Here is a 24,622-nt window from a genome sequence, read left to right as displayed (position 1 = left end):
TCAACTTCCAGGTGAATTCCAAACATTTTTAGGTAGAATTATGAAGAATAGTGTATTTAATAATAACCAGCAACAATGATGCAAGTCAGCAACTGCCAAATATAAAATAAAAACAAAAAGTGCTGGAAGTACTCCGCAGATCTAGCAGCATCTGTGGAGAGAGAAGCAGAGTTAACGTTTCAGGTCAGTGATCTTTCATCAGAACTATCATCCTTTCCCCCTCTTGTGTTTTGCCTTGCATACATAACTTCCTTCTAACTAAAATGAGGGGCGTTACAATTCGCCTATCCTCAGCCTAGTCCCTCTGTATCATTACACTACTATGTCACCAATTAAGTGGCAGAGCCTTGAGTCAGGTTTTGAATTTATTAACTCTTTGATCTCTTTGGATAGTGTTGGCCTTATTCCCTCTTGCGATCTTCCTCATTTATAATGAGAGAATCGTCGCTGGACTTGGGAAAAGTTCTCTTTACAGTAGTACTTACAGTAATGCATTTGTTTCAACAGAAAAACTCCATTGTGGCATCTAATAAAGTTTCCAGTAAAGTAACTGCTGTTTCGTTCTCTGAAGACAGCAGTTTCTTTGTCACAGCTGGCAACAGACATGTCAAGTTCTGGTACTTGAGTGAATCCAAAGCCTGCACGGTAAGTGCATTCTTCTTGTCTCTGGAAAAAATGATTTCAAGCATGGTTTAAAATGCAGTTTTGCAGTAATGGAAACTGCTTTAGTCTAGAGCTAACTCTATTGATACAAAAAAATTTGTCGTTTCGTACTGACATGAATATGCTTTTAACTGTTGTGAGCTCTGCACTGCTCGTGTGGATAAAGACTTGTGGTGCTTGCCTTCATCTGTACCTTTTTGTTTCTCAATTTTGTTCATTAAATTAGATGAGGAACAGAGCAATTAGTCCTCCCGTGCATTGTTTTTGTATGTGTTGTAGAAGAATCTACTTGTTATTGGTTTTCTGCTTAATTGTTAAGTCAAGCAGAAGATTGGTAGAAACAGTGCTAAGAGACTGGTTATTCTTAGTCATACTAATACTCTTCCATATCCGAGGTCAATTGTTAAAAACTGGTGAGGAATTTAATCACCTGGAAAGTTGGAGGACCCATGAATTTTTGCAGTTTTCTGTGATGGCATGTTTTGATTTGATTTAGATTTAGAGATACAGCACTGAAACAGGCCCTTCGGCCCACCGAGTCTGTGCCGACCATTAACCACCCATTTATACTAATCCTACACTAATCCCATATTCCTACCACATCCTCACCTGTCCCTATATTCCCCTACCACCTACCTATACTAGGGGCAATTTATAATGGCCAATTTACCTATCAACCTGCAAGTCTTTGGCATGTGGGAGGAAACCGGAGCACCCGGAGGAAACCCACGCAGACACAGGGAGAACTTGCAAACTTCACACAGGCAGTACCCAGAATTGAACCTGGGTCGCTGGAGCTGTGAGGCTGTGGTGCTAGCCACTGTGCCGCCCTCGAATTTTGGAATTACTATGTTTATAGTTGTCCCTTTGTCTTAGTTTTTGAGTTCACTATGCAGGGCTCTATCAAAAAATAATGCTTAAAACTTGGTTACAATTTGCAATTAAATCACCTGAATTTAAGCAAGTCTATGTCAGAAGCCAGTGTGTTTTGGAAAATAGAAATTAACATTTGTAGCTGCGGGCTTCTTGGATCTTCTACCATTTATTTATTAATGAGGCTACAAATCTTTGAGTCAAATATAACTGAAGAGAGCAAAGAAGTTTTCTTTGGAATAGCAGGAAGTAAAGACTGAATTTCTTAGGAGTAACTTGTTGCTTTGTCAAAGTTTTATCTGAGTAGTCTAACTTGAGAGCTTGTATTTTTTTTTCACCCCTCCACTCATCTCTAAATCAAGTACCTGTATGTTTTCCAATCCAGGCAAATATTACTGTTCCCTTAATAGGACGGTCTGCATTGCTGGGTGAGCTGCACAACAACTTTTTCTATGGAGTGGCATGTGGTAAAGGGAAGATGGCAGGAAGTACCTTTTGCATCACCAGCTCTGGTCTTCTCTGCCAGTTCAATGGGAAAAGGCTGCTTGATAAGTGGCTGGATTTGAAGGTACAATTGCTTTTCTGTTGGCTATAAGGCTACTGATCTCTACTGATAGCGCGGACTGATTAAAACAAAAGCATGCGATAGATATATTTTGTTTGTACGTAAAGCATCTTTTTCTTTTTTTTGCTTTCAGACTTCTGCAGCAAACTGCATTTCTGCAACTGAAGACTTCATCTTTTGTGGCTGCTCCAATGGGACATTGAAATTATTTAACCCTGTGAACCTCCATTTCGTCACCAATCTGCCCAAACCTCACTATCTGGGAGTGGATGTGGCAGCTGGAATTGAACCAAGGTAAAAAGAAAAAATTAACTTCTGTAGTCAGTTTTTACTTTTTACTGTCAAGGTCTTAGAACTTGAATACAAGAAGCAAAAGTGAATGATTTCTAAATGTAAGCATGTCTTCTCAGCCATTTATTCACCAAGAAGACAGATGCCATGCATCCTGACACTATTGCTGTGGCATTTGACTCTTCCAATCGGTGGTTGTCGTGTGTCTACAGTGATCATAGTCTCTACGTGTGGGACACAAAAGACATTAAGAAATTTGGGAAAGTTTATTCTGCACTGTATCATAGTTCCAGTGTTTGGAGCGTAGAGGTATGTTGCCACTTTTTATTTAAAACGAAAATTATATATGAAACTGTGTTTGTTCCTCTAAAATTTGGAATGCCCGATTGGAAATTTTGTTGCTACTTTGGATTTTCTATAGGGCTGGCAAATCAGCTGCTCAGCTTGCTCAACAAAGCAATTCAGTGTCCAGATGTCCTAGTTAAACTGTACCATACATAAAAATACATCCTCAATTGTAATGTGCTTAAGATTTGTCCATCTTGGACAGAAGAGGCCATGAAGATCATTTTTGGAGCTCCTTGTCAAAAGTTACCATTTTTTTCCTCGACAATTTCAGAAAAGGGACCTACTCTGCAACAAAGTGGAGAAATTTTTACTTGTTTCCATGACATTAAAATTCGAAGTTGGAGGATTTTAATCCTAAATATGCCCTGAACCAACTTAGCCTTGAGTTAGTATGGGTTTCAAATTCAGTTACAATGGGCTGCAATCAATAGCCTTTCTGAAGCAGTGAGAGCTACTAATCCACTTTGTGTCTGGCTTTTGGTTGGGATCTCTGCTTCTGTCAAAGGGAAAAGAACATCCCAGAATGCAGTCTGACATAGAGAAGACTACCTGACTGTTTAGAGTGCAAATTTCTGAAATGGCAGTACCCGAAGTGGTGGAGTCCTCCCCAAACCACCACCACAGCCAGTTTGAGATGTCCGCAAGATCATTTTGTACATGGAAGTTGAACCTTTGCCTAAGGAATGAAGACCATATTTGCTAACTATATGCAACTTACTGTGGATGTCATTTTTTCCCAAGCTATTATCAATAGCCTGACTTTATGGATTGTTGACCCATGTCTCGTCAACTTTCCAGAATTGCTTCTTAATTTTCTCAGCTGTATATAAGCAATACAGATTGCAGAATTTTTGTTCGATGAGGTGGTGCAAATATTGCATTAGTCTGTTTGTTTGTTTTTAATTTTCCAGGTTTATCCAGAGTTGGAAAATAGTAATCAAGCTTGTTTGCCACCTGCCTCTTTTCTAACTTGCTCATCGGACAATACTATCCGATTGTGGAACGCCGATGGTGCCTCTGGATTTCAACTCACTTCATTCCGTAGGAATATTTATAGTACAGTAAGAACATTCCCTCTTTCCTACCCTAATCCCTATGCAGTCAACCTTGTCCAATGTGTAAAGATTTTTTAATCAGTTAAGTTAAAATATTCGAGATACGGGGAATGTGAGGAAGAATTTTTTTATGCAATGAGTGGTAATGACCTGAAACACTCTGCCTGCGAGGGTGGTGGAAGCAGAAATCAGTGATACAGAAAGAAATTGGATATGCACTTGAGGGAAATAAACTTGCAGGGCTGGGGAACGGGTTGTTTTACAGAGAGCTGGCATAGACTCACTGGGTTGAATGGCCTCCTTCTGTGCCGTAATGACTGCCTCTAATAATTCATGCAAAAGCAAAATGCTGCAGATGCTAGAAATCTGAAAGAAAAACAGAAAATGCTAGAAATACTCAGCAGGTCAGGCAGCATCTGGAGAGAAAAACAGAGTTGAAGTTTCAGATCTGTGTGGGTTCTGATGAAAGGTGTCTTCACAGAAGCTGCTTCACCTGCTGAGTATTTCTATTCATTCATGCTCACGTTCATGAGCGATATTGCATAATGGATCCAATGCAGGGACACAATGCTTAGTAGGAGATAAAGACTTAGATACTGTTGGAGAGGATTCAGAAGAGCAGCAAGAATAATGCTGGGACTCGGGGCCCTTGTGCTATGTATTTTTACTATGCTGCTGACAACAGTCTTAGCACCAGCAGTGTGGTAAAATAGGGAGGGCATATCAGATTAGGAATGGGGATTAACATTAGAGAACAATTGCTATATCGTGGGCTGGGCAGAACATTAAGTTGTTTGTGGAGGCCTGTAGGCTAGGATTGCAAGTGGAGATTTTGGAATTTTACTTAACTAACTGTATAAATCATGGGAGCATTCAAACAGAATGTTTTTGCTCTAAACTTTAGTACACAGGATAAAGTCCAGGTGAGTTGGAGATCATGCCCCCTCTGTCTTTTGTCTTTTTTTTTTGCTTTAATAATAATATTGCCTGGTGTAGCGTGGTATTGGTTAGCAGTGCATCCTCAGCCAGCGTGCATGACTGCTGTTTTTCTTTCTAGGACTTGATTAAAGTTGTGTATGTTGATGACAATATTCAGTATCTTCAAGATACAGTCAGCAATCCTGACCGAACTGATAATGGAGGAATTTCAGATGTCAAATCAGGAATTCGGGTCATAACCATCAGCCCTGATGGGCAGCACCTGGCTTCTGGAGACAGGATGGGAACATTGAGGTATAAATGAATTTAGAATGGAGGTTGATTTGTAATGTGTTATATTCTAATTGTTCAGTAATGGCACCATTATTTTTAGAGGACAGTCACAATGTTTTGCTGCCTGTGAAAGTTTAATTGAATTTAGCACTAGGTGACTATGAAAAGGCTCCTTAAGTTGCTTACACTATTGAGCAACATAGCCTTTAATTTTTATTTGTACTGCATGGTCCTTGTAAGTTTGTTTTTATGTGCACGTGCGTTAACTTAAAGGAGCCAACTTGTGCTCAGCCTGTGCAGGAACTTTCGGGTTGCTGTGCATCTTAGAAGGAACATTGATGTTGATCTAGTTTTTTTTAAAAAAGGTGGTATCCTACAGCATAAACTAAAAACACTGCATTACAGTGATCAAACTGGATCAATGAACACAGGTGGCAGGAGCCTATTTGTTGTAAATCACCACGAGAATGGTAATGAAGATTTTCACAGTTGAGGGAAGAGTATTAAAGAAAATTTAACACAATGTAATAAATACATTAATGTTTATATTGGTTCTGGGAGGGGGAGGAGATGGCATATAGTGATATATTTTTATTTGACATGGCATTGCTGCAGGTGCCCTATACTGTGAAGGTTAAATATAATCTGAAAAGGTGTGGCAATCCCATTATGCTTGGGATTTTGAACATTCATAAACTTCTGTAACCTTTCTCGTGGTTTTTTGATCCCCTTTTTTATTGTTCATTCGCAGGCTGTCATTTAGAAACATAGGAGCAGGAGTAAGACATTCAGCCCATCGCACCTGCTCCACCTTTCAATATGATCATGACTAATCATCCACTTCAATGCCTTTTTCCCACACTATCCCCATATCTCTTTGTCATTGGTATTTCGAAATTTATCAATCTCTACTTTAAACAGACACAACGACTGAGCTTCCACAGCCCTCTGGGGTAGAGAATTCCAAAGATTCACAACCCTCTGAATAAAGAAATTCCTCCTCATCTCTGTCCTAAATGGCTTCCCCCTTATTTGGAAATTGCGTCCACTGGTTCTAGACTCCCCAACCAGGGGAAACATCGTAGCTGCATCTACCCTGTCTATCCCTTTAACTGTTTTGTAGGTTTCAATGAGATCACCTCTCATTCTTCGAAACTCTAGAGAATACAGGCCCAGTTTCCCCAATCTCTCCTCATAGGATGGTCCCGCCATCCTGGGAACAACTCTGGTGAACCTTTGTTGCACTCCCTCTATGGCAATAATATCTACGCTAAGGTGAGGGGACCAAAACTGCACACACTACTCCAGGTGCGGTCTAACCAAGGTTCTATATAATTGAAGCAAGACTTCACTACTCCTGTACTCAAATCCTCTTGTGATAAAGGCTAACATACCATTAGCCTTCCTAATTGCTTGCTGCACCTGCATGTTAACTTTCAGTGACTTACTGACAAGGACATCTAGGTCCCTTTGGACATCTAGACTTTCTAATCTCTTACCATTTAAGAAATACTCTGCATATCTGTTCCTCCTACCAAAGTGTATAACCTCACATTTTTCCACATTATATTCCATTTCCCGTGTTCTTGCCCACGCACTAGTCTGTCCAAATCGCCTTGAAGCCGCTTTGCATCTTCCTCACGACGCACATTTCCACCTAGTTTTGTGTCAATTGCGAACTTGGAAATATTACATTTGGTTCCCACATCCAAATCCTTGATATAGATTGTGAGCAGCTCAGCCCTGAGTACAGATCCTTGCGATACCCCACTAGTCACAGCCTGCCAATGTGAGAATGACCTGTTTATTCCTACTCAGTCTGTTAACCAGTCCTTAATCCATGCCAGTATATTACCTCCCATCCCACGTGCTTTAATTTTGCTAACCAACCTCCTGTGGAGGACTTTATCAAAAGCCTTCTGAAAATCCAAGTATACTACGTCCACCCACTCCCCTTTATCAATTTTGTTAACATCCTCAAAAACTCCAACAAGTTCGTCAAACATGATTTCCCATTCATAAATCCATGTTGACTATGCCAAATCAGATCATTGTTATCCAAGTGTCCATTTCTCACATCCTTTAGAATAGATTCTAGCATTTTCCCTACTAATGTAAGGCTAACAGGTCTGTAGTTCTCTGTTTTCTCTCTCCCTCCCTTCTTAAATAGTGGGGTAACATTTGCTGTCTTCTAGTCTGCAGGAACCATTCCAGAATCTATAAAATTTTGGAAGATGATTACCAATGCATCCACTATCCATACCTACCTCTTTCAACACTCTGGGATGTAGAACATCAGGTCCTGGGGACTTCTCAACCTTCAGCCCCATTAATTTCTCCAATACACCTTCTTACTAATTTCCTTCAATTCCTCATTCTCCCTAGTCCCTTGGATTTCTAATTCCAGGAGATTTTTTGTATCTTCATCAGTGAAGTCAGACACAAAGTAATCATTTAGTTTCTCTGCCATTTCTCGATTTCCCATTATAAATTCTCCTGACTCTGCCTACAGTGGACCCACATTTGACTTAGCCTGACGTCTCCTTTTTGCATATCTATAGAAGCTTTTTTGCTAGTTTATAATCATATTCTATTCGCTCTTTATCAGTTTCTTGGTCCTCCTTTGCTGTATTTTTAAAATCGTACCAATCCGCAGGTTTATTACTATTTTTGGCAACTTTATAGGCCTTATTCAATCCTTAACTTCCTTTGTTAGCCACAAATGACTGACTTTTCCTTTTGCGTTTTTGTGCCTTAAAGCAAAGTGTAGTTGCTGTAAACTATGTAATAATTCTTTAAAGACTATCCATTGCCTATGTACTGTTATACTTTTTAATGTATTTTCACAATCCACCTCCACCAATTTGCCCTTCACACCTTCATAATTTCCTTTGTTCAAATTTAACAGCCTGGCTTCAGATTGAACTACCTCACTTTACCTCACTTACCTGCAGCTACCATTAAAGGAAATCCCAAAGTTTTCTATAGGCATATAAATAGAAAAAGGGTGGTAAAAGGAGGAGTGGGGCCGATTATGGACTAGAAAGGGAATTAACACTTGGAGGCAGAGGGCATAGCTGAGGTATTAAATGAATACTTTGTTTAGTTTAGTTTAGAGATTACAGCACTGAAACAGGCCCTTCGGCCCACCGAGTCTGTGCCGACCATCAACCACCCATTTATACTAATCCTACACTAATCCCATATCCCTACCACATCCCCACCTGTCCCTATATTTCCCTACCACCTACCTATACTAGGGGCAATTTATAATGGCCAATTTACCTATCAACCTGCAAGTCTTTGGCATGTGGGAGGAAACCGGAGCACCCGGAGGAAACCCACGCAGACACAGGGAGAACTTGCAAACTCCACACAGGCAGTACCCAGAATTGAACCCAGGTCGCTGGAGATGTGAGGCTGCAGTGCTAACCACTGCGCCACTGTGCTGCCCTAAAGAGAAGGGCTCGTCTGGGATTTGAACCCAGGACCTCTCGCACATTAACCATTTATACACCCGAAGTGAGAATCATACCCCTAGACTTTGCATCTGTCATTACCAAGGAAGAAGATATAACCCAGGCAATATTGAAAGAGGAGGTAAGTCAGACACTAGAGGGGTTTAAAATTGATAAAGAGGAAGTATTAGATAGGCTGTCTGTTCTTAAAGTGGAAAGAGCACCAGGATCAGATGAGATGCATCCAAGGATACTGAAGGAAGTGAGGGTGGAAATCGCAGAGGCACTGGCCATAATATTTCAGTCTTCCTTCGACTCTGGGGTGGTGCCAGAGGACTGGAGAATTGCAAATGTTAAACCCTTGTTCAAAAAAGGGTGTAAAGATAAGCCCAGTAACTACAGGCAAGTCAGTTTTAACTTCGGTGGTGGGAAAACTTCTAGAAAAGATAATTTGGGACAAAATCACATGGAGAAATGAGAGTTAGTTGAGCATGGATTACTTCAGGGAAAATCATGTTTAACTAACTTGCTGGAGTTTTTTTGAGGAGGTAACAGAGGGTTGATGAGGGCAATGCTGTTAATGTGTGTACATGGACTTTCAAAAGGCATTTGATGCAGTGCCACACAGCAGACTTATAGCTCATGGAATAAAAAAGGGACGTTGGCAACATGGATACGAAATTGGCTGAGTGACAGGAAAGAAAGAATAGTGGTTAATGGATGTTTTTCAGGCTGGAGGAAGGTTTGTAGTGGAGTTTCCCAGGGATCAGTATTGGGACCCTTGCTTTTCCTGATGTATATTAATGACCTAGACCTTGGTGTACAGGGCACAATTTCAAAGTGTGCAGATGATATGAAACTTGGAAGCATTGTGAACTGTGAGGAGGATAGTGTAGAACTTCAAAAGGACATAGCCAAGTTGGTGGAATAGGCAGACAGGTGGCAGACGAAGTTCCATGCAGAGAAATGTGAAGTGATTCATTTTGTTAGGAAGAACATGGAGAGACAATATAGAATACAGGGTACAATTCTAAAGTGGGTGCAGAAGCAGAGGGACCTGGGTGTATATGTGCATAAGTCATTAAAGGTGGCAGGACAGGTTGACAGAGCGGTCAATAAAGCATACAGTATCTTAGACTTTATTAATAGGGACGTTGAGTACAAGAGCACGGAAGTTATGTTGAACTTGTATAAAACACTAGTTCAGCCTCAGCTATAGTATCACGTCCAATTCTGGGCGTTGCACTTTAGGAAAGACGTGAGGACATTGAAGAGAGTACAGAAAAGATTCATGAGAATGGTTCCAGGGATGAGGAATTTCAGTTATGAAGATAGATTGGAGAAGTTAGGACTGTTTTTCTTGGACAAGAGAAGTCTGAGAGGTGATTTGATAGAGGTATTCAAAATCATGAGGGGTCTGGAAAGTAGATGGAGAGAAACTGTTCCCACTTGTGAAAGGGTTGAGAATGAGAGGAAACAGATTTAAAGTATTTGGTAAGAGAAGCAAAAGTGACATGAGGGAAACCTTTTTCACACAGCGAGTGGTTAAGGTCTGAAATGCACTGCCTGATTATGTGGTGGAGGCAGGTTCAATTGAAGCATTCAAAACTGAGGTCAACAGTTATATGAAAAAGAAGAATGTGCAGGGTTACAGGGAGAAGGCAGGGGAATGGAATTGTTCTTTCAAAATGTTAGTGCAGACATGATGGGCCGAATAGCCTCCTTCTGCACTGTAACGATTCTGTGATTTTCAAACATATTGTAAAATTCTATCATATTCTGGTCACCCATCCCTAAAGGTTCTTTTACAACAAGATTATTAATTAGCCCTTTCTCATTACATAAACTAGATCTAAAATAGCCTGTTCTCTCGTCTGTTCCTCACCATACAGCTCTAGAAAACCATCCCTAACACACTCCAGAAACTCGTCCTCCACAGCATTAGTGCTCATTAGGTTTACCCAGTTTATATGCAGATTGAAGTCACCCATGATTACTGTCTTACCCATGCTACATGCTTCTCTGATCTCCTAATTAATACCATGCCCCACACCACCACTACTGTTTGGCCTATAAGCAACTCCTACCAATGTTTTCTGCCCCTCGCTGTTTCTTAGCTCCACCCAAACAGATTTCACACTTTCTTTTTCTGATCGGAGATCCTCCCTTACTAATGTACTGATCCCACCCCTTATTAGCAGCGCAACACCACCACCACCTCCTTTTCCTTTTTGCCTTTCCTTCCTAAATGTTGAATATCCCTGAATATTCAGTTCCCAGTCTTGGTCACCCTGTAGCCACATTTCCGTAATAGCAATTAGATCATACCCATTTACCTCTATTTGTGCCTTTAAGTCATCCACCTTGTTGCGAATGCTGCGTGCATTCAGGTGGTGTGCCCTTAGCGTTTTGATCTGCATTCTAAGCCTAGTTGACGCTCGCCTTTGTTTTGCTTGCCTTCTAATTTCACTTGCTACTTCTCTACTTCCTGTTACCAGCTTTACTTCCTTCCAGTTTGAGCTACCCCACAGGTTCCCATCCCCCTGACAACTAGTTTAAACACTCCCCAACAGCACTAGCAAATCTCCCTGCGAGGATATTAGTCCCAGTCTTGTTGAGGTGTAGCCCATCCATCTTGTACAGGTCCCACCTACCCAGAACTGGTCCTGGTGCCTCAGAAATCTGTTGCCTTCCCTCTTACACCAATTCTCCAGTCATGTGTTCAATCGATCAACCCTCCGATTCCTATGCTCACTAGCATGTGGCACTGGGAGTAATCCTGAGATTACTGCTCTTGAGGTCCTGCTTTTTAATTCCTTTCCTAATTCCCTAAAATCTGCTTTAGTTTTCAGGACTTCATCTCTCTTCCTACCTATGTCAATAGTACCCATGTGGACCGCGACCTCTGGCTGTCACCTATCCTGGAACTGTCCTTCAGCCACTCCATGTCATCCTTGACCCTGGCATCAGGCAACGCACCATCCTGGATACACGTTTACTGCCCCTGGCCATCGAATCTCCTATCGCAATTGCTGTTCCACTCTTCTTCCTCCCCTCCTGTGCAGCTGAGCTACCCGTGGTGCAACAGATTTTGCTCTGGCTGCACTCCCCTGAGGAACCATCGTCCTCACCAGTATCCAAGATGAAAAAACGATTAGCAAGCAAGATAGACTCGGGACTCCACTACCTACCTAGTTCTCTTAGACTGGGGGGGGGGGGGGCGTCACCCATTCCCCCATTCCCCGCCTGCCTGCATGCTGCTAAACTGCGGTGTGACCACCTCGCTAAAGTTTTTAGTTAGACAGCACTGAAACAGGCCCTTCGGCCCACCGAGTCTGTGCCGACCATCAACCACCCATCTATACTAATTCTACACTAATCCCATATTCCTACCACATCCCCACCTGTCCCTATATTTCCCTACCTATACTAGGGGCAATTTATAATGGCCAATTTACCTACCAACCTGCAAGTCTTTTGGCTTGTGGGAGGAAACCGGAGCACCCGGAGAAAACCCACGCAGACACAGGGAGAACTTGCAAACTCCACACAGGCAGTACCCAGAATTGAACCCGGGTCGCTGGAGCTGTGAGGCTGCGGTGCTAACCACTGCTATCCACGTAGTCCTCAGCCTTGTGGATGCACAACAGTGACTCCAGTTGCCACTCGAGTTCCAAAACCTGGAACTCGAGCTTCTGGAGCCAGTGACACTTCTCAGCTGTGTTCGTCTAGGAAGCGTGGTGCGTCCATGACTTCCCACATAGCGCAGGATGTACATTTCCACTTGGCCAAGCTGACCTGCCATACCATAACTTTAAAAATCATTTATTACAATTAGAATAACCTACCAGTTACTCACCAATCAGCTTCTTTCCCTGTACTGAAGTAAGGGCCAGCTACTGAGGGCTGGAAAAAGAAAGAAAAGAGCACCTCCCTCACTGACCAAACTTCCACTCTACACTCTGTGCAGACAAAGCAGCACTGAGGAAGCTTTGCTTTTATGCTTTCTGAAAAACAACTGATTCAAGCTTCTGAAAACCAGTTTAAGCCAGCTACCTAAGTAACCAGCTGCAGCTGCTCCCAGAGAGCTTGTATACCCCTGTTTTAAGGTTGGAATAAAACTTCACTTAACTTAAGGGGTAATTTTTAGTTAATTTCTAAATTGAAGGAAAAAAACTAGACTTTACATCGAAATTAACCCTGAAAACTCCCTGTCACCAAACTCACCAGCTTTCAGTTTCACTGACAAGGCTGGCAATTATTGCCCATCCCTTATTGCCCTTGAGAAAGTGGTGGCGGGCTGCCACCTTGAGCGGCTGCAGTCTTTGTTGAGGGGTCTCCCACAATGTTTTTGAGTAGGGCGCTACATAACCAAATATTTTTGCAGTAAAACTTTTGTTTTAAAACTTCATAAATATATATTTAACTGCACCTTTCAGTTATTGTGTTTATGTTTTTAGAATCTTTGACCTGCAGTTCCTTGATGCACTGTTAAAAGTTGAGGCTCATGATTCTGAAATTCTGTGCCTGGAGTATTCTAAACCTGAAACTGGTGAGTAATTGCGCAAACACTTTTTTGACTGCTGCATCTAGTAATTTATTGGTTGATAATTGCCCTGTTGCTGATGTTGCCAAAGCTTCTGAGTAACTGTTTTGTTTAAGGTCTGAATGCAGTTGCATGTTTGAATGTTTGTGGCTCTTCCTCACAGTTTTACATTTACACCAGTGTTCAGACTGTAGATGCTTCCATACCTTCATGGTAAATTAATGTAATGTAAGCTGTAATGCCGCCTAAGAGAAGTTTTGTCATTCTGGATGCTATTTTAAAATTTTAGCTATGAAGGAAAATGTGCTGAAGCTGAACAGTCGGCACTTCCCACCCAGTACAATTAACAAAAGCCCCCAGACCAAGCTGGAACGCTTCAGAAAGATACTGTGATGCATTTTTATATGAAACTTAAAGGATAAGCTTTTTAAAAAAAAAAAATTCATTTTTTACGTTATCAGTGTTGCTAAAGATCAGATTTAATAGGAGCCTCAGTTAAGAATGAAATTTATAATCAGTGTGTTTACTGTGGTAGATTTTTAACTTCTTGACTTCCCCGTTACCTTAATAAAACACTAGTTCGGCCTCAACCGGAGTATTGTGTCCAATTCTGGGCACCACACTTCAGCAAAGATGTGAAGGCCTCGGAGAGATTTGTAAGAATGGTTCCAGTGATAAAGGACTTGGATGAAGGAAGTTACATGGATAGATTGGAGAAACTGGGCTGTTCTCCATAGAGAAGAGAAGGTTGAGAAGAAATTTGATAGAGGGGTTCAAAATCATGAAGGGTCTAGACAGAGTAGATAGGGAAAAACCATTCCCATTGGCAGAAGGGTCGAGAACCAGAGGGCACCGATATAAGTTGAATGGCAAAAGGACAAAAGGCCACATGAAGAAAACTTGCTTTTATTAAGCAGGCGGTAAGGATCTGCAGTGCACTGCCTCAGTGTAGTGGAGGCAGATTCAATTGGGGCTTTCAAAAGAGAATTGGCTAATTATTTGAAGATAAAATTTGCAGGGCTACAGGGAAAGGGCAGAGAGTGGGACTAGCTGAGTTGCTCTTGCAAAGATCCAGCAAGGACAAGAAAAGACAAATGACCTCCTCTGTGCAGTAACCAATCTGTGATTCTAATCTGGTATAAATTAAGATGGGATTGCTTTAAAAAAAAAAATTGGCAGCCTGTACTCTTTTTCCCAGCTGTGATGGAGAGATAGTGGCCTAAGCCATCTGCTACTAGGTGTAGAAGGTGACACCAAGACAACTCTTCCTGATTTTCCTTACCTTTGAGAAATTTTTGGCCATCCCTAATTGCCTCAACACAGTAAATGTTGAAATGTGGTCATTCCTACCTCTAACTACTCTTTTTGGTGATTGAATATTCTGCCAAATGCAAATACATTAACTGTGCAATTTCATTACTCCCTGGAGTTGAGGTTTAATTAACTACAGCTACATATTGCCATATCCCAAGCAGCATGGAGGACTGAGAGGCTGAAATAATTGGGAGATTTTGATTTTGTAACTGTAAAATTTAATAATGTTTTAACTGGGATTACAATGTATTGATCTATATTCTGTGATTCTGAGATATTACAGGCTACCAAATAACTTAAATTAGATAGTACAATTTGCTCCTTTTCTTTGTGTCATTGTTAATTGAATTGTTCCAAGTACTTTATTTAATGTTCCGAAGCCCCTAGCCACGTGGAAATACATTCACTTTTAATGTTTAATACTTTGTTTAGGAATGAAGCTGTTGGCAACAGCAAGTAGAGACCGTTTGATCCATATACTGAACGTGGACAAACAGTACAGCTTGGTGCAGACGCTGGATGACCATTCCTCATCTATTACTGCTGTGAAGTTTGCAGGTACATTTTTTTTTTTTTTTTGGAGCTAAAATACTTACCCCAAAGCTGCCTGACTACTAAAATGCATTGAACGTACATTCCTTGTACAGCTTTGCAGTGTGTTTTTTTTGTATATAAAGCGTATATTGAGCAAACATGAGATTTGAAGTGAAATTAGCTCTTGACTTTTAGTTGTGAACAAGTTGAAGATCACCCAGCTGCATTTGGTGGAATAATGGAGTGTCAGAAAATGTTGAAGGCAGTATGGTGGTAACTGACATAGGACTACTAACAGTGAATGTTAGCAAAGTATTGAAGCATAGATGGCATCACTGTTGAGCCTGATCCTGTTCTTATCCAAGGTATACATGCATACAGGAACTCTCTCTCTTTCTAGCAGGAATACCTTGGAGATTTAAATTATGATCCATGCTGTTCCCTTCTCATTTCTCCATAGGCTTTGGACACTGAGGTCAGTTGCAGTGCTTACTTGTTAATGTTCTTTTCTGTTAAAGCTGTTGCTGAATTGGAATCCCTAATGGGATCCCACCATTTGCAACTCAGTGTTTTGCAAACTTTGCTGCGAGGGGCGCCCCTTGTTCTAAATTGTGAAAGACTGTGCAGGCAAGAGAAAGGAAAACAGTACTGTTTGCAGAAACGTTTTATTAGCACACAGCAGCAGAAATCTGATGAGGGACTGACAGAAGTTTTTAGTTTAGTTTAGAGATACAGCACTGAAACAGGCCCTTCAGCCCACCAAGTCTGTGCCGACCATCAACCACCCATTTATACTAATGCTACACTAATCCCATATTCCTACCACATCCTCACCTGTCCCTATGTTTCCCTACCACCTACCAACACTAGGGGCAATTGCTAATGACCAACTTACCTATCAACCTGCAAGTCTTTGGCATGTGGGAGGAAACCGGAGCACCCGGAGGAAACCCACGCAGACACAGGGAGAACTTGCAAACTCCACACAGGCAGAACCCAGAATTGAACCCGGGTCACTGGAGCTGTGAGGCTGCGGTGCTAACCACTGCGCCACTGACAGTGGATCATCTAAAATTGCCTACCAGCCCTCTGGGGTCCGGATAGCCCAGTTTGAAAACTTGTGTTGTACCTGCAAATGACTATGGGTAAAGGAAGAGTGTCATGAGTGCATGTCAATTAGCTAGTGATACATCAGCAATCCTACCAAGCTGACAGTTTTTTTTAATAAATAGGATGCCGCGCATGTAGGCGGTCTTCAGAGTTTGGGATGGTTACAGAAACTGAATGGAAGGATGCTCTGTATGTTCATAGCTTATATTTTTGATGCCATTCATTACTTTGGATATTTTGTTGGAGTAAGGAGGAACCTTCTGAAAGTATTAAGGTTGTTAATTATTTGAAGGGGTTTAAAGCAGCTGCTGTAGATTTTTATATAGCATATGGAAGTTATCTATATATAAAGAAGAACTTTGGGGTTTTGGATACTAACATGTACACCTGGGTTGTCCGACATAAGGCCGACGGGCCGGGATCCGCCCACCAAAGGTTTCCATCCGGCCCGCGAATGTATTTCAGAGATGAGACATTTGCCATTGTCTTCTTTCAAACCAGCTTTTGAAAATATTGCGCTGTCAGTTTCCTAGCTGACAGGTGCCGCATGAGAGCGGTAACAGCAGTTTCCCAACTTTGGACAGATTTGGCGTTCGCTGACCTTTTTAAAAGGCCGCCGGAAAACCCTGAATCTGTCCAAAGTTGGGAAAGCGTTGCTCCCAATGTCAGCACCTGTCAGCTGTGAAACTCAGTGCGATTTATTAAAATATTGAGCAATCACAAAGCTGCTGTGCTGAGCGCTCCCGCTCCCTGCAACTGTCAGACAGGAGGGGCGAACCGGGAGGAGGGAGAGGGGGAGGCGAACCGAGAGGGGGGGGGGGGGGGGAGAGGGGAAGCGAACCGAGAGGGGGGAAGAGGGGAAGCGAACCGAGAGGGGGGAAGGGGTGGGGGAAAGAGGGGAACCGGGAAGGGGGGGAGGGGGAACCGAGAGGAGGGGGGGAGGCGAACTGAGAGGGGGGGGGAGGGGGAGGGAACCGAGAGGCGGGGTGGGGAGAACCGGGAGGGGGAGGGGGGAACCGAGGTGCGAGGGGAGGGGGGAACCGAGGTGCGAGGGGAGGGGGGAACCGAGAGGGGGAGGGGGGAACCGAGAGGGGGAGGGGGGAACCGGGAGGGGGAGGGGGGAACCGTGAGGGGGAGGGGGAGGGGAGGGGGGAACCGTGAGGGGGAGGGGGAGGGGAGGGGGGAACCGTGAGGGGGAGGGGAGGGGGGGAACCGTGAGGGGGAGGGGAGGGGGGAACCGGGAGGGGGAGGAGGAGGGGAGGGGGGAACCAAGGTGCGAGGGGAGGGGGGAACAGAGAGGGAGGGAGGGAGAGAGGAGGGGCGAACAGAGAGGGAGAGCGATAGAGAGTAGGGGCGGGGAAAGCGAGGGGAGCGGATGTTGGGGAGGTGTGGAGAAACAAAGACGCTGTTCAGGGGGCGGTTCAGAGAGAGGGAATGGGAGGGAGACAGGGAGGGAGGGGAACAGAATGGGGGCTAGAGAGAGGGGTGGATTGGTGTCAGAGGGTGGTCAAAGAGAGAGAGGGACGGGGGTCACAGAGCGAGGGAATATGTGGTCAGAGACGAGGAGGGGGACAGAGAGTGAGGACAACACGAGTGGGGGGCGGAAACAACACTGGGGTGGGCAGTGACACAGGGATAGAGAGAGGGAGAGAGTGGTCAAGATCACTCCTGACAGATGGACATCTATCCCGAATACTCCTTCATTGTGACAAGAAGTATGCGGGCAAACTTTGACTACTTGTGCAAACAAAATGCCAGGTAACTCACTATATCAGTGTCTAACATAGTGATGAGAAAGTAAGTCAATAAATTAATCTTCTCATTTAAAGCTTCACAAAAATGCACATTTTCTGTTTTGAATAATGGATAAATTTTTAATGCCTTTTCTTTCCAAAATTGTCTCACCGGCCCCGGATGTAAGACAAAAATTATTACCCATGCGAAAAGGTTGGGCAACCCTGATGTACTCCTAATCTCCACAGATGATTTGAGTACCATTCCCATTACTATGTACATAATGATGGAAATTCTTGATAACTTTATTTTGAATTATTCCCTTTATTCTCCCTCCCTATAGCTAATGATGATGTCAAAATGGTCAGCTGTGGTGCTGATAAAAGTGTCTATTTCCGTACGGCACACAAGGTAAATGTTCTCTTTGACTCCTGTGTATTTATTTTCTCTGTTGTTTCACTTAAACTTTCTGTCCCATTTCCTTTTCAGTCTATGCAGATTTGTGGTGGCTTGCCCCATTTCAAGGGCGTCCCAAAGCACTTCACATCCAGTGTAGTGACTTGCATTACTTAATCGATTGCTTTGCTGGTAATACCACAAATGACCATTTGTATACGTATATGAGTAGTGTGGATTGATGAGCTTTGGTTGATTTTTCTTCTGCTTTGCTGCCTTTTTCAGATCTGGGCTGAGATAGGTAGGAAAAGTTGGCGTAGTGGTAATGCCACTGAACTAGTTATCCAGAGGCCCAGACTAATGTCCTGCAAACACTGGGTCAAATCCTACCACCGCAGCCGGTGGAATTTAAATTTAACAAATTCAATAAATTACTAATCTGGAATTGAAATCTAGTCTCTCTAATGATGACTTGAAAGTATTGTTGTAAAAATCCATCTGGTTCACTGTCCTTTCGGAAAGGAAATCTGCTGTCCTTACCTGGGCTGGCCTACATGTGACTTCAGACTCTCAGCAATGTGGTTGGCTCTTAACTGCCTTCTGAAATGGCCTGGCAAGCCACTCAGTTGTCGAGGGCAATTAGGGATGGGCAACAAATGCTGGCCCTGCCAGCGATGCCCACATCCCATGAAAAAAGAAAAGGGATCTTGTGCTAAGAATTACTGGGGAAAATCTGCATCGCACAGATATGTTGCTTAACTATTGTGAATATCTCTTGCCTTTTTGTTGTTTTCAACCTGTACTCTAACCATGGCTTCCACACTCAAATGGACTTTTCCAGCTCTCTGCTAATGCAGCTCTGAAAACTTAAGAACTAGGAACGGGCCCTCGAACCTGCTCCACCATTCAATAAGATTATGACTGATCTGATGTTGGCCTCAGCTCCACTTTCCCTCCTGTTCCCCATAACACTTGACTGCCCTATGGTTCAAAAATCTGTTTATCTCAGCCTCAAATGTATTTGATGACTTAGCTAACTATTAATTCATCAAAAAGCCTCCACGCCACTTTGGGATCGAGAAAGATTCACTACCCTCAGAGAAGAAATTCCTCCTCATCTTCATGGGCAATCCCATATTCTGAAGCTATGCCCCCTAGTTCTAGATTCCCCCACAAGGAGAAACAATCTCTCAGCATCTACCCTGTCGAGTCCCCACAGAATCTTGTATGTTTCAATAAGATAATCTCTCATTCTTCTAAATTCCAATTAATATAGGCCCAACCTGTTTAACCTTTCCTCATAAGACAGCCCCTTCATCTCAGCATCAAGCTAGTAAACCTGCTCTGAACTGCCTACAAGTTAAATAAGGAGACCAAAACTGTATGCAGTGTCATCTCACCAATGCCCTGTTGAGTTGTAGCAAAACTTCCCTACTTTCATACTCCATCCCTTTGCAATTAAGGTCAACTTTCCATTTGCCTTCTTAATTACTTGCTGTACACGAAAAACAAAAAAGTTAGCATGCAGGTACAAGAACGTCCAGATTGCTCTGTACCACAGCATTCTATAGTCTCCATTTAAATAGCCTAGTTCTTGTGTCTTGGTCTTTGGTGGATCCACCATTGACATGCTGTTCTCCCTTCGCCAGCTACAGGAGAAATGCCGTGAACAACAGATGCCCCTCTACATTGTTTTCATTGATCTCACCAAAGCCTTTGACCTCGTCAGCAGACGTGGTCTCTTCAGACTACTAGAAAAGATTGGATGCCCACCAAAGCTACTAAGTATCATCACCTCATTCCATGACAATATGAAAGGCACAATTCAGCATAGCGGCGCCTCATCAGACCCCTTTCCTATCCTGAGTGGCGTGAAACCGGGCTGTGTTCTCGCACCTACACTGTTTGGGATCTTCTTCTCCCTGCTCTCACATGCGTTCAAGTCTTCAGAAGAAGGAATTTTGCTCCACACAAGATCAGGTGGCAGGTTGTTCAACCTTGCCCGTCTAAGAGCGAAGACCAAAGTTCGGAAAGTCCTCATCAGGGAACTCCTCTTTGCTGACGATGCTGCATTAGCATCTCACACTGATGAGTGTCTGCAGAGACTCATCGACAGGATTGCGGCTGCCTGCAACGAATTTGGCCTAACCATCAGCCTCAAGAAAACGAACATCATGGGACAGGACGTCAGAAATGCCCCATCCATAAATATCGGAGACCACACTCTGGAAGTGGTTCAAGAGTTCACCTACCTAGGCTCAACTATCACCAGTAACCTGTCTCTCGATGCAGAATTCAACAAGCGCATGGGGAAGGCTTCCTCTGCTATGTCCAGACTGGCCAAGAGAGTGTGGGGAAAATGGCGCACTGACACAGAACACAGAAGTCCAAGTGTATCAAGCCTGTGTCCTCAGTACCTTGCTCTATGGCAGCGAGGCCTGGACAACGTACGTCAGCCAAGAGCGATGTCTCAATTCATTCCATCTTCGCTGCCTTCGGAGAATCCTTGGCATCAGGTGGCAGGACCGTATCTCCAACACAGAAGTCCTCGAGGCGGCCAACATTCCCAGCAGATACACCCTACTGAGCCAGCGGCGCCTGAGATGGCTTGGCCATGTGAGCCGCATGGAAGATGGCAGGATCCCCAAGGACGCATTGAACAGCGAGCTCGTCACTGGTATCAGACCCACCGGCAGTCCTTGTCTCAGCTTTAAAGACGTCTGCAAACGCGACATGGAAGTCCTGTGATATTGATCGCAAGTCGTGGGAGTCAGCTGCCAGCGATCATCAGAGCTGGTGGGCAGCCATAAAGCTTGGCGAGTCGAAGAGACTTAGCAGTTGGCAGGAAAAAAGACAGAAGCGCAAGGAGATAGCCAACTGTGTAACAGCCCCGACAACCAATTTTATCTGCAGCACTTGTGGAAGAGTCTGTCACTCTAGAATTGGCCTTTATAGCCACTCCAGGCGCTGCTTCACAAACATTGACCACCTCCAGGCGCTTACCCATTGTCTCTCGAGACAAGGAGGCCAAAGAAGAAGAAGTGTCTTGGTGGCATTTGGGGGTGTTGCTGCAAGTTGTGCCACCCTTCATTATTCACTTAAATTTTTCCAAAAAAGCCTTAAAACTCCTCTTATCTGAATATTTGGTAGAAGAGAAGAGTGGGATAATTAGTCACTGGGAAATGTAGGAAGTTGAGGACATTTAAGGAAATCTGTTGTGGTTTTAGCAAAAGCATATGACTCATTCTTGGACAATAGTTTAATCTCCACATATGAAACTGATTTCCAGACTTGCTCTGTGGCCAGATGGGGCAGTAAAATGCTTTTTTTTAATTAAATAAAAACACACTCTCTGCTGCGCCTTGTGTCAGAAAACTAAAGGCATACCCACAGCAAAGTTGGGGTGGGGGGTGGAATGCTTTGATTGCTGAGTGTATGACTGTCTTAAAGGTTGGTGTCTCAGAAATTTCTTCTAGGATGATGGCTATTCGTGTCTGTCGGTAGAGGTTAATATTCTTTTGGGTAATCTGTAATCTAAATGTTTCCAGAGCAATGGTCATGAAAGATCCTAGTACTTGTCTTTCAGTCAGTATAATTTTTCTTTTGGCAGTCTGTCGATGGAATTCAGTTTACACGGAGTCACCATGTAGTAGGGAAGACAACCTTGTATGACATGGATGTTGATATCACACGGAAATATGTAGCTATTGGCTGCCAGGACAGAAATATTAGGTATGTTCCTTTCTTCAGGGAGGGGGGCAATATTTGTTGAAGATGAGGAATGTTAATGTTGGAACTGAGGCACTTCCTATTTTTGGTACCCACTGATGCATCAAGTACCCCTAAGTCAGATAGTATGATTTGATCTAGAATAAAATTTCTTTGTTCTTCTGCTCGTGTTAATGATTGGTGGAGGAGAGGAATTACCTGAAGCATTGCTGGTGACTAATTTGTTAAATTAAACATGATTGGCAACTTGGTGAACTAACCTGGATGACGTACTAGTTGAAAAGTTTTTTTTAAAGTTCCCACATGTTGCACACATTTCTCTCTCCACCTGGTCATCTGTCCTCTAGTTTTCACTGTGCCATGTACTATCTGCAGCTAGAGAAGCAGAGGTCAGCTAACTAACAGAAAGCTCAAATCAGATTTCCTTCCTCTTCCCTGGCTCCAAAATTGGGTGGGAAGCTACAACCTACACTCAGCCTCTACCCTCTGGCATAGCATAGTTAAAACATATTAAAGCAATACATTAGGCTTTTAAACCTGAAACTGGCAACATCTAATTACTACTTTGAGATTCATCTACTCTTCTATTTTTTTTTTTCAATTTTGAAAGCCTTTACCTTGTATTTAAATTCAAAAAGTAGTTTGGATCTTAATCTTACAGGAGAAAAGATAATTGAGGAGGGACCTGATCTAGGTATTTAAATGCAGTGGGCCACAATTAATGTCGCTGGGTCAAACTCCTGGAACTCCCTTCCTAACAGCACTGTGGGTCTACCTACTCCAAATGGACTGCAGCGGTTCAAGAAGGCAGCTCACCACCACCTTCTCAAAGGCAATTGGGGATGGGCAATAAATGCTGGCAAAGCCAGTGACGCCCACATCCCATGAATGAATAAAAAAAAGACAATGTAAACAATTTCACAGTCACAGTTAAAGCCAAAGTAATCTAATGTAGAGTACAAGTATGAAATTAATGAGTCTGTAGGTTTTTTTGTCCATTTATGGTATTCTGGTATTTTCTTGATGCTTCCCTGATGGCAAAGCCAAGCCTCTGGGTGGCAGGATTAGTTTGAAACTAAATCTGTCTGAGAAAACATCGATTCCTTCTTGGGTGGTGCTTTTCTCATTTCTGTTCCCCTCAGCTCCCCCCTCCCCTTCCGGCCCACAACTAATATTTTGTGGCTAATATAAGGAAGGAAACTGAGGTATTGCTGTTGTAACCAAAATTTTATTTGAGCCTATATGGTTAGCTGCCAGCTGTCGTTTTTTCTGAGCAGAACACTTGCTCACCCTAGACCACTTTGGAACATGAGAACACTGTATGCTGCAAAGCATGAGTTGAAAGTAAAGCAAGGAATATAAGGTGAAAGTTTGGGGGTTTTTTTGATTGTTGCCGGTGTTCAAGATAGATCAGCTTTTTAGTTTATCCAGTTAATAGCTGAGTTATACAAACTAGGGAGATCTCGGGTATTGTTCTTGATCTATTCTGTTAGCTGATCTTGTAGAACATTTTTAGAATTAGTTTCGGACTGCTAGATTAGGCAGGGGAAAGATCAATCAGGGTCACTATTCTTGATGGTTATCTGTAGACTTCTTTGTTAGAAATGCTGAGGACAGAATCTGGCTTAGCTGTAATGTCATCTAGACAAATAGTGTTGATGCTTGCTATTAAAGTTCTGACATGACTGACACCTCCTGCATATGGCTGAAATATAGAGGGTGGCCAGGGCCTATGGAATTATTCCCAGCAGCAGTAAGTGACATAATGAAAAGAGAAAACTGGGGAGGAGTAAAGAGGCAAAAAAGAGAATCAATCTGTTTTACTATCTGATTGCTTTTAATAAAATTACATTTTATTTTAATTTTTCAGAGTATTTACTATTGGCAGCGGGAAACAAAAAAAATGTTTCAAAGGATCACAGAGTGAAGATGGGATCCTCCTCAAAGTAAGGAATACAAATCTCAGCATCCGAAACAGCACAGAATTTCTTTAATGCTTTTTCACTAGTTTTGCAGGGGATATAATGCTTTACCTTAAACAATGCTATTTGGGGATCTAAAGTTTTAAATGTAACACTAGAGCCCAGTGAAGAATGACGTCTCTGGAGACTGACCTTTTTAAAAATTTGTTTTAATGAAGGTCAAGAGATAGCTAAGTTTGGGATGGCAAGCCAACTTCTCCACAGCTCTGCCAATGCACAGATGAATTTGCCCTGGTTGTAGAGAAGAGAACATTTCTGATAAATGTAGAACAGGATAAGTTTCTAACTTTATCATATTGAGCACATGTAGATTTGATGATTTTTCTATTCATTCTGTAATTCATAAATGTCAGTGAAACCATGAACAAATGTACAAAGTTGTACCCAGTGTCAAACCAGAATCTCTATCTTGTACAATTAACCTTCTAGTCTAGCAGGAGGCAGTTTGATATCTGTGGTCACACATGGCAGGAAATTTGTAGATCAGTGTTTTAGAAATGCATATAGTCAGCATAGAGATTTTGTTCCATACCAGTAACTGAAAATTCCCAAATGTACAGATGGGATCAGAGATAAAACAGCTGACCCACCCAGAAGAACCAAATCCAGCACAGCATTACCTATCGGAACCACATAAGCCCTGCGGCTGCTATGCAGGAAGAAATATTCATCAATTCCTGCTGTCTACAGATGACTTTGAAACTCCTATTGGACTTTGTCATACACCTTGTATTTACTTTGCCTTTCTGCTTATTTGTTACACAAGCTTTGTCCACAGATCACTTTAATGCGACACAAATTCTATCTCGAAC

General features: G+C 42.7%; 1 protein-coding gene across 3 annotated transcripts in view; it reads left to right on the top strand.

The window, feature by feature from the left end:
- Positions 1-24,622, top strand: part of LOC137353138 (mitogen-activated protein kinase-binding protein 1-like) — a 186,656-nt gene that overhangs the window by 69,254 nt on the left and 92,780 nt on the right. For all 3 annotated transcript variants that reach the window (XM_068019172.1, XM_068019174.1, XM_068019171.1), the window contains exons 6-16: positions 508-645; positions 1,922-2,104; positions 2,235-2,395; positions 2,512-2,701; positions 3,652-3,801; positions 4,853-5,028; positions 12,926-13,017; positions 14,758-14,883; positions 18,047-18,114; positions 21,710-21,831; positions 23,699-23,774. In XM_068019172.1, the coding sequence (XP_067875273.1) occupies positions 508-645; positions 1,922-2,104; positions 2,235-2,395; positions 2,512-2,701; positions 3,652-3,801; positions 4,853-5,028; positions 12,926-13,017; positions 14,758-14,883; positions 18,047-18,114; positions 21,710-21,831; positions 23,699-23,774 (1,482 nt within the window). The remainder of the gene's footprint in view (positions 1-507; positions 646-1,921; positions 2,105-2,234; positions 2,396-2,511; positions 2,702-3,651; positions 3,802-4,852; positions 5,029-12,925; positions 13,018-14,757; positions 14,884-18,046; positions 18,115-21,709; positions 21,832-23,698; positions 23,775-24,622) is intronic.

Source organism: Heterodontus francisci, chromosome 40 (assembly GCF_036365525.1).
Source record: "Heterodontus francisci isolate sHetFra1 chromosome 40, sHetFra1.hap1, whole genome shotgun sequence".
Classification (NCBI taxonomy): domain Eukaryota; kingdom Metazoa; phylum Chordata; class Chondrichthyes; order Heterodontiformes; family Heterodontidae; genus Heterodontus; species Heterodontus francisci.
This window is presented reverse-complemented; position numbering and strand designations above follow the sequence as displayed.